General features: G+C 35.1%; 1 protein-coding gene across 1 annotated transcript in view; it reads left to right on the forward strand.

Annotated features, from left to right (window-relative positions):
• LOC105920427 (SH3 and multiple ankyrin repeat domains protein 3) overlaps positions 1 to 8,108 on the forward strand; it is a 174,407-nt gene extending 166,299 nt beyond the window's left edge. The window contains exon 15 of the mRNA XM_036134898.1: positions 8,032 to 8,108. Within this exon, the coding sequence (XP_035990791.1) occupies positions 8,032 to 8,048 (17 nt within the window). The 3' untranslated portion in view covers positions 8,049 to 8,108. The remainder of the gene's footprint in view (positions 1 to 8,031) is intronic.
• The last annotated feature ends 2,292 nt before the right edge of the window (positions 8,109 to 10,400 follow it).

A 10,400-nucleotide genomic window follows, 5' to 3' on the forward strand; every position in this document is an offset into this window, starting at 1 on the left:
TCCCACAGACGCAGACTGATGTACATAGACGTTTTGAGACCGGAGACCATTTCCTATTTTATTTTGTCCATTGTTTTAATAATGATAATGGAAAAAAAAAATAAAGTAAATAAATCACAATATTCTTTTTAAATCAAAGAAAAATCTGTACAGCTGCAGGCACCATTGATGTGTCATACTGTGATTCAGGGAACCAAGTCTTCTTGGAACAGGAGTTCAAAGAGATAAACAAAGGACATCTAATGAAACAGTGATGTAGATGATGTTCTCAAAGTCCTTCTGAATGGGAAACCACTCAAGGATACTTGTAAGAAGAGGCAAGAAATAAAGAATGGAAAGCAAAAAAATCAAGCAACGCTCTCTGTGTTAGTCGTCTTAAATCTAGCTGCATTGGATTTTCATTTTTCTTCTTTTTTTTTTGATGATAGTCTTCATTGAGCAGCATTAAAGTTATAAGCATCAAACGTTGCTTTTCCATGAAATGTTGTTCCATGAAGCTCAAGGACGGTTGCAAATGATCATCTTGGATTGTATCCTTATAAATATGGTTGTTAAAAATATATATACTTTAAGTTTAACATAGGAAATGTTCAACAAACACTATACAGATTAAGATATAATTATTGTAAGAGAGGCATGAAGAGTCTTTGCCTGTTTAGGTGAATCTTTTTCCCTCTCCTTTTTTTCTCAACATTCATCATGATATTGTTTTAATTAAAGTTCATAAGAGCAGTGATGTCAGTAACCTGTAAAAGGAAAGATACTTACATGCAGTCTTTGTCTGTATCTGTAAAGCAATATCCGCTGTATAGTATGTTTATTATTTTTGCCTAATGTCATCTTTTTATTTTATTTTAGCTCCAATGTTACAGCACTTACAATATTACAGCTTACAGCACCATTATTGTTTCAGTATTTAGATGCCATGTTAGGGAGATTATATTACATAGCCCTAGCTTATGATAAAGGTTTCCTTTTATTTCAGATTTGTTATGTAACGAAGAGGGAATATGACCCTATATAAATGGTGACTTAGTTACATTATTATTATTATTATTATTATTATTATTATTATTATTATTATTATTATTATTATTAATAATAATAATAATAATAATAATAATAATAATAATAATAATAATAACAATAATAATAATAATAACTTGATCTATATGGCATTTTAAACATATAAAATTATACATAATAAAATAAAAAGGTAGTGGAAAAAGCAGATATACTTCACAGGTTGCTAGTACAGTAAAACGAGTTGAAGAAATATATTTGGGTTCTGGTAAGAACTGCTTTTTGTGGTAGGCCAGCAAATAAAGAATTACAGTTATCAAATAGCAAGACATAAAGGAATAGATGTGAGTGAAACAGATGAAATATCTGATTTTGGCCATGTTCCTATAAGTTGGAACATAGCTGTTTTTTATATTAATAAATTGCTTTGGAAAGTTTAGGCCAAAATTATTCCCAGGTACCTGTCCTCAGGTGTGCAACAGAAACCAAAAAAAGGGCAGGATCGGTTTGGTCTTTGGGTCTGAAAAATCCTCATTTTAGATTTATCATCTTTCAACAAGAATCTGTGAGACATGCAGGCCTCGATTACTGAGAGACAAGTAATTACATCATTGATTACAAAGAGGTGGGAGGGATGTATAGATAAATACATTTGAGTCATATGTATGAAGGTGAAAAGAAATATTGTGATTGGGGATGACCTGACAAGTGGTAGCATATAAATAGAGAATAATGGATCAAGAAATGACCCTTGGGGGACACCACAGGTAAGTTTTTACAAAATTCAGATTAATTACCAATAAATACAGAGGAAGATCTGTCACTTGGATAAGATGTGAACCAGTCCAGAGTGACCTTAGTCACATCTCCACAATGCTTAGCCAAGACATTATATTTAAAGATAGATTAACTTTATTGTCCCAAAGGAAATTTGATTTGGGTACAGACTCTGGCTCCTACATAGTCCAAACTATAGTCCAAATTATGCATCACACTGCATTCACACATAAAACACTACTATAAAAATTCCATTATAAGACAATAAATAGATACATAAAGAGGCATGTTACATTACATTCACAATAAATTTTTTTTAAAAATAAATAAAATAATGTAAAAAAAACCCTTCTTTAAAAAAAATCTGTTATAAGAGATAAATGGTTGATCAACAGTAGCGAACACAGCAGAAAGGTCTGGCAATACCAGAACACAGCAACAACCAGCCTCTGAGTTAATCCCAATGTCATTTACAACTACAAAGTACTGTGGTGTTTATAGAACCCAGACTGAAATTTCTTAAATAGGGAGTTATCATTTAAAAGAGCTAAAAGCTGTGTAGCAACCACTTTCTTTAACACTTTGGCATTAAAAGGTAATTTAAAACTTGGCCTACAATTGTTAAAATGATCTGTGTTAGGGCCAGATTCTTCATTGAAGGTTCGACACAATCAAGGGAATAACCCCAGAGGATAAAGGATTATTAAAGATTGCTTATTGCATTTAACCCATCACTTTAAGGGAGCAGTGGGCATCCGTTGTCCAGTGCAGGAGGATCATTTTGTGGCTAAGGGTCTTGTTCAGGAATACAGAGTGGCGCTCTGTGGGATATATTTTAGTATCCAATTTCTCATGAGTTTCGCTACTGCCAGTCTTAATATGAGGAAACTTTTAAGGAAACTTCTTTTATATTTAGCTGGATATGTTTTGGGGAGAGATTGCAAGTCACTCATCAGCAAGTAACTCTCCAGTGCTGACAGGTAAAATTCAGAGTGAGTATTTAAATGCTGACACAAAGGAGCAGAAAATGTGTATGCAAATGAACAAGCTTTTATTCACCTCTGTGCTTATACATGCACACACACTTTACTTATTGTCTATATTCTGTGTTGAGTCAGCAGGTAGATTAGCATTGCCAACTAATCCATCTTATTAAAAGGTGAAAGAGAGAGAAAGGAAGCGAGAGAGATATAATAAAGCACAGGTTGTGGGACATGTCTTAGGTGTTAAAGTTTAGCTGAGTCAGTGTTGTAGACGGGGTGGCACAAGAACAGTCCAGCCGTATAACCCCTTGATAACGCTTCTGCAGATTGTGCCGTAAAGTTACATATTATGAGCGTGCGTGTGTAGGTGTTGTTTGTTTGCTCAGCACAGACTGATGGCCACTCACTGTACCTTTCATCAGAAGTCAGTCAAGTGTGTTGAGCCATCTCTCTTGGTGGAGGACAGATCCATATCAAATCATAATAGATGGCAACGCTTTTTGAAGAATGCGTCGATGCTGAAACCAGTCTGACGGTGGAGAAGAGACATATCACTTTTGACGGGACTTGACTGAAGGAAAGTGGGTTACTTGCACGCATGCCCATGCGTGTGCACTGAGATAAACAAGCGTGTGCATAAACAGGAAGCTTACTGCAACGCTCTGAAACTGGACTATTTCATGGTGTCACGGTTACGTTTGGCTCTGCCTGTACTCCTTATAGGTAAATTGTACACATTCTTGATCAGTTTATCTGCCTTACATCACACTGCACAACAGTGAAGATGTATAGGTCAGTATAGGTATGGCAGCATGAATGTTTATATAGATAAAATGGTACAAATAAAAAGTACGTAGTACAGCACTTTTATTTGAAAAAGGACCTTGAGTAAAAAAAAAAAAAAATGCTTACACGAAATAGTTACATTATGCAGAAATGATTAATGACAGATGAGTAGCCACAAAAAAGAAAACTAAAAAACATGAAGTAATTTTTTAAATTATTAGAAGTTTAGCCAGTTTTATTTATTATAAGCATGGGATATTCTGTAAAATGTTGACAAGCTTTATTACTTTAACTCTGAGTTCACCTCTGTAACATAATAAAACAGCAAGCAAAATTATACTCAGCAGAAGAATTTGGAGAGAGGGAATCATGTTTTTAAAAACATAAATGGAGAATATATCCTTGTTAAGTTATAGAGAAGCCTTTTTAACCTTTTAACCTGTCTTCCTATTGCAAAGGCTGCAGGTGGCCTATAATGTTGCTTTACGGGTACTTTTGAAATGGTCAAGATGGACTAGTGCGAGTAAGATGTTTGTCACAATAAGAGTCAATACCTTACATGCTGTTTTACAAAAGTTAAGGTTTAAGTTTATCTGTTGGTTGAATGCATCTGGCAATAATATTATCTTGTCACTTACTGACACCACACGTAGTGCAATCCGATACCAGTCTAAGCTGTGGAGACACTGGTATTCAAGTCTTCTTAAAGCTCCTATTTAATTGATAATGGTATTTGTATTGTGTTTTTATTCTTATCTATTTACTTATTTATTTTATTTATGTATGTATAGGACCATGAATCTGGAATAAAGTTAATCTATTTATTGCTTATTTTCTAAATCAATGTACTTGTAATATACGCCTTGTACACATAGCCAGGCATTTTTAAAAACAAATATCTCCTCCACATAGTTTTTAAAAATGATATGTTACACAAAGGAACATTTATGAAACGTTTTCATCAACACAAACCTGTGTAAATTCACCATTTACTGTTGTTTTAAACATGCCAGAGGCATAGGGAGCACTGTACCACAAAGCCAAGTCAAAGTCCTTCAAAGTAAAAGCAATGCTGAACAGCATTGTGCCTGTGTAAAACATCTGACCTCCACGCACTTGTTTTTCCTTTGCACCTCATGGTATTGGAGCAGCTGGGCTTGTAAAAACAAATACACAAAAAGTCTCAGAACCACCTCTAATGTTTATAACGTTCCATGTACGCCTTTACTTTGAAGGCTCGATACCAAAGTTAAAACATGAAATGCTGTGCAGCGAGGTAACGTCAGTGACTTGCGATGCCATAGGTTAGTGAATGTGTCCAGTTTAACATTGATTAGATTCATTTTGTTAACAGTCAATCACAACAAGAACTTAGATATCAGAACCTCTTTGACAGTATTCATTTTTTACTCCACTGTATGGCAGAATCTATAAACATGGCGTCAACGCCGTGGTGCGCCAGACCCGAAAACACCTTAAAGTCCGTCTTATACATAGTGTCATGTGACCTGGGTTTTCGTTTTGTGTTCAGTAAGTTAAGGACTATCAACAGTCTATCAGACATGCATGTGAAACTTACCTTTTAATTTTTGTCATTTTATTTTAGATTTAATAGCATTGCCTGGTTCATAATTTTCAGTTTCAAATTGAGTATAAAACTGTGTAATAAATAAGCTTAAAGATATGGAAACCTTCTTACATTGGCATCTTGCTAATGTATTCATAACATCTAAAGTTTTGAAAGTAAATGTAGTAGTTTCCTGTTTCAAGATGCTTCATCAAACACAAACTGGGCCTCTGCAACCTTTTGACCAAAATAGACCATCTATGCATTGACCCATTTGTGTTGCTTTATTAGTTGTATGAAAATGCCTCGTAAAATTTATATACGCTAACCTAAATGAATCTGAAGCCGTTGTTGTTTACAGTATATGCTTTTTGAATGAAACTTATATGTTTTAAATCACATCTTCAGAAACATTTATTGTCTCTGGCTTTACACAAATTATTTGTTTGTGCCTTTTTATGGTTACTGATCCTTTGTTTGCATGCTTTTACTTTTATTTTTTATTGCGTTTGTTAATTCTTAAGGAGTTATTGTGCAGCACTTTGGTTGACTTTTAAATGTGTTTTATAAATACAGCTGATTTGATTTGATTGAATATATGTTTTTAATAATTTATCTGTTTATAAAAGCAGTGTTATTAAAGATTTAAAAGCCTAGGCAGTTGGCAATTACTTGTCAAATTAAATGTAATAATACAATCCCGCTTTAATGTAGTAAAAACTCCATATAAATGGTGATTATTACCTTTAAAATGTAGGTTTTATTGCTGAAAACTTTCAGCTTGGTCATTCATCCACAAAGGCCTTACCACCTATTGACTGTAGAAATGATACAGAGGAAACTTCTTGTTTGAGCATCTGCTCAAACATTTTTGGAAGCAGGAACTCAGGGGGGGAACTCTTAGCCAAATGTAAAATAAAATAAAAACATGGTAGGATATGTTTAACTTACTTTTTGTCAACACAATCAATACACAGCTAATCGAATTGGCTAATTCAAGTGATCAAACTGTTTAAATAAACAAATACCAGGCAAAAGCAGAACAACATCCCACATTTTAATAAACAATATTTCATCATCAAAAACTTAAAACTCAACAAACTCTGCTCTGAATAAATTAAATACAAACCAAGCATCCAATATTTAAGACTTAATTATCATCTTATAGCATATTTATTATTTTCAACACTTTCTTGTGTCTTTATTGAGAGCTTTAGGCTTTCATGTCAAAATAATTAAGGTTTGAAATGTAAAACCGTGAAACATTCTGTCTACCTGTGTGCTTGCTGCAACTTCTCTCCACATCTCTCTCGTCATTAAGCGTGAGAAATGTCAGTAAACACCTGGACAAGGCTTTGAAATAGCAGATCTCATGAGTACAAAACCTTTAGGCTATGCGTTATGCATGGATGCTCTTTGCATGAAAAGCCAAGCGTTTTCAGCAGCTGTGATGCATAAATACCACACCCACACACCAAATTTTTTATTAGTTATTTAAAAAAACTATTTTTAGGAAAGGTCTAATGTTAAACATTGTGGTTAAAGTTTCACCAAACTATGTCAGGGATCCCACAAACACTGACATTTCATATCTGATGCTACAGTTGAGTGAAGTGTGGCAACTGTAATGGTTCGCCCTGGCGCTCAGGATTGTGTGGGGGTAAAGTGGGGGAGGGACAAGGCGGGGATTTGTCCATGCCAAGTTTCAGGATAATGGGCTCTTTTTTCATCCAGGGCAAAAGGTAAAGGGCTTGAGCACCACTAGGGGTCTACCTATGTTCATGCCTGGTCGATAAACATGCCGTCTTCGTTCAGGATCTCCTAAAAAGAAAACAAACCATTGCATCCATGTATATTTCTAATAGGAAAGTGCAATACCTCCAAACTCACTGAACGCTTCTCTGACATCTTTTAAAAAATAAATGGTGTTAACACGGGCAACCACGTCTTCATATTACAGTCCCCTGAGCGGGCGGTAATGCACCAACGGAAAGAAGAAGTCACCTTTTGAATCAGAGAGTTTAACTCAAAACTATGCAGAGCTGGAATCTCAATAAACTTACTAATTGCCTTTTGCACTGTTTGGTAAAAAACAGCAACTAAACCTTCAGGAAATCCACAGAAATGTGTCTGTTGTGGAATAATATGGTTTACTGTAAGATGTTCATATCATAAGGGTGTCTTTATTGAACTCATGTTTATTGCTTATAACCTGCTTTTACTGTCAGGACAAACTGCATTGAAATGGAGAGACAGAGAAACTTGCATTAGCTCAGTGTTGTTGTTTTTTTTTCGGTATTTGAGATGCCCAAAATTTAGATAACGGTCATATTTTTTGTATTCTGTAAAATCTGTTCATTTCTGTCATCCTTTCAATGCTCAGACGTAGCAACTTTGTAGTCTGATATGCTCTCGCAACAACTGTTTCACAACCACGTTGGCCACAATGACACCTCCTTAAAGTGAAAGATTAATGCAGCAACAACATATTTCATTAGGCATGCAGTTATTAAAAGTTTCTAATTTGTGTAAAATTACAAAATTCATCATTGTAGAAACAGAGGTGATCAAAAACTCCAATTGCGTAGCAACACTATTTAATTTACAATTGGACAGTTGGGTAGTTATAGAAATAAAAAGTCATTTGGAGGAAATGAAGCATCACATTTCTGGGTTTTTAAAAGCCTTGGAGAATCCTGTCTTTGGGATAAATTTGTTTCTAACACTCTCCACCTTTCTTTTTGCAGAATTAGTTTTTTGAGTGCATTTGTGCATAGCTTGACCTTGGCCTCACATGTGTAATAAGCCGTCACAGTGCTTGAGGATCATGTAAAGTAGTTCCCTCTGTTGTCTGATTGTAACTGAATTATTCAAGGTTCTTTTCCTCTTTGACAGAACTGAGGTATTTATAGGCGTTGGTCTCTGCCTCTGATACTTACATGGCAACAAGAAGCTCTGAAGGCTCTTCAGCAAGCCAACCAATTCTGAGGTAGAGAGGAGAGAAATTGCAGCAGAAAAAGCAGTGATATAAAATATATGCTGGAGTCGTTGGCTTGAGGGTAAAAAAGAAATGGTCATTAAGATCTAAACACATTGAGAGAGTATTGATGCTATTTGTCTTGGAAGTCTTTTTTTTTTTTTTACCAGTTTTAAAGAACTAAAAGTGACGACCTTTTAACAGGGTGCTAAGGAATTTTTAATAGCTGTCTACACGAAATGGACCTCCCAGGAGTGCTTTTAATTGTTTAAAGCTGAAGATCAAGACAGTTCTTATGACTGATTCATGCAGGAAGATGGGTAGTAACAAGATAGGCCGACCCCTTGTCAAAGTCTTAGTGGAAGCTGGGCGACTACAGATGAAAAATGGACTGCTGTCCAGTCATGGTCTCAGATCTGCCAGTGGTGTGTAGTAGGATTGATGGAGTAGTAACAGTTGTGAAAGCAGAGCCAAGCAACTTCAAGTGTCACGGTCGGTACTGGGGTAGGTACTACGTCAAGCTGCAATTTTCTTAAAAGCACACTAGCCAGATTTGTCAATCATAGGCACAGATTTGAATATGTTGTTATATTGGAAGTAAGGTCTGCCTATGTTTAAATATAATGTAGGGTTGTTGTTGTTTTTTTGTATTTGTATTGTAATTTTGTCTATCATTTGTCAGAGATGTCATTAAGTGCAGTGAAAAGAAACACTAGTAGATTTAAAATGATGTGACAACTTTTTAAATTAGTATTTTACATTAAAATATTTGAAGGTTTTCTGTCCGTCCACTTTGTGTTTTACATATAAAACCTATGTAGTTTGTTCTTAAATAGATTTAGTTACTCCTGTTCTTACCAGTGTCTTATTTTAACACAGTGTCTTGCAAAAGTACATTTTATTACATAACAACCACAAACCTGTATGTATTTGTTATGCTTTATTGTGAAATAGAAGACAAGTGATTAATGGTATTCAGCATTGTTTACAAATAGAATCAAGTCTGGCACATATATTCATATATATTCATCCCCTTTTACTCTTTTACCACTAAATACAATCCAGTATGCTCAAATGCCTTCAAAGCTCACCTAAATAAAAAACATTGTCCACCTAAGTCTAATGTGATCTTAGTATCCAGCTGTTATGTGAAGGCGTCATAGGTTTGTTGCAAACCTTATCGAACAAACAGCATTACGAAGTTCAAGGCCTGTTGTTACTTGTGAAGGACCGCAAAGAGTCAAAGCTCAGGCAAGAAACTATCAAATGAACACCTACAGAACACCAATTACTTTGTCTTTACGAAAGAGTGACAAGATTTCTGAATTGTTCAAAGAAGCCCAAAAGCCTCTGCAGTTTGCCACAAGCCATGTAGGAGACACAGCAAATGTGTGGAAGGAGTGATCTGATCAGATAAAATGAAAATTAAATTTTTTTGGCCCAACATGGCAAACGCTTTTCTGGCAGAAAACTACTGTGCCACTGTAGACTATCTTTGACACACTCACCCTATCAAGGAAAAATGGTGTTTGGCAGGATTATGCTTTGGGGATTCCTTTCTTTAGAGGGACAGGGAAGCTGGCCAGAGTTGTGTGCTAAAATCCCACTAAATTACCTTGAAGTTTGTGGTTGTAATGTGAATAAGTTCTTCAAGGAACTAACATACAGTACATGTGAAACATTAAGACACACAAGCCCTAAGAAATCCAGAGATACTCATGTCCAGGCTTTTTACTCGTACTTGGTTTATATAAAAGTATTATAAACATGTATTGCACAGTATTCTATTTTTTTTTTACATTAATCAAGCACACCACAAATGTCCCTAAATCCTGCTTCAAATTATTTAATAAAACGTATTTCAACCCTGACAGCTCAAAGCATTATTAATTTCTCTTTTAATGCTGACTTTAGAGAGTCTTGTCTGCTATTCTTTTTTTTATTATTAAGAGCTTGTTTTCCTAATGAAACATCACCATTTGCAATGGCATTGTGTTTTCTTTGCTTCAATCATAGTGCCACAATAGAGCAAAATGGCCTATATATGAAGGGGGGATTGTAATGTCAGGTTTTGGACAGGCGCAATACTGGTGTAGCCTCAGTGTTCATCAGTGATGTTGCTCACAGAGGTCCAGTGAATGCTCAGACACATGACTTTAAATTTTAAAAAGGTTGAATGTCTCAGGTGTTTCTGTTTGTCAGCTTTCTAACCCTTAAAACGTAGGGTATTTCAGCAATATACCTGGAAACAAAAAAGGTAGAAAGAGATTCTGATGCATTTGGATTT

The sequence above is a fragment of the Fundulus heteroclitus genome, unplaced genomic scaffold (assembly GCF_011125445.2).
Source record: "Fundulus heteroclitus isolate FHET01 unplaced genomic scaffold, MU-UCD_Fhet_4.1 scaffold_93, whole genome shotgun sequence".
Classification (NCBI taxonomy): domain Eukaryota; kingdom Metazoa; phylum Chordata; class Actinopteri; order Cyprinodontiformes; family Fundulidae; genus Fundulus; species Fundulus heteroclitus.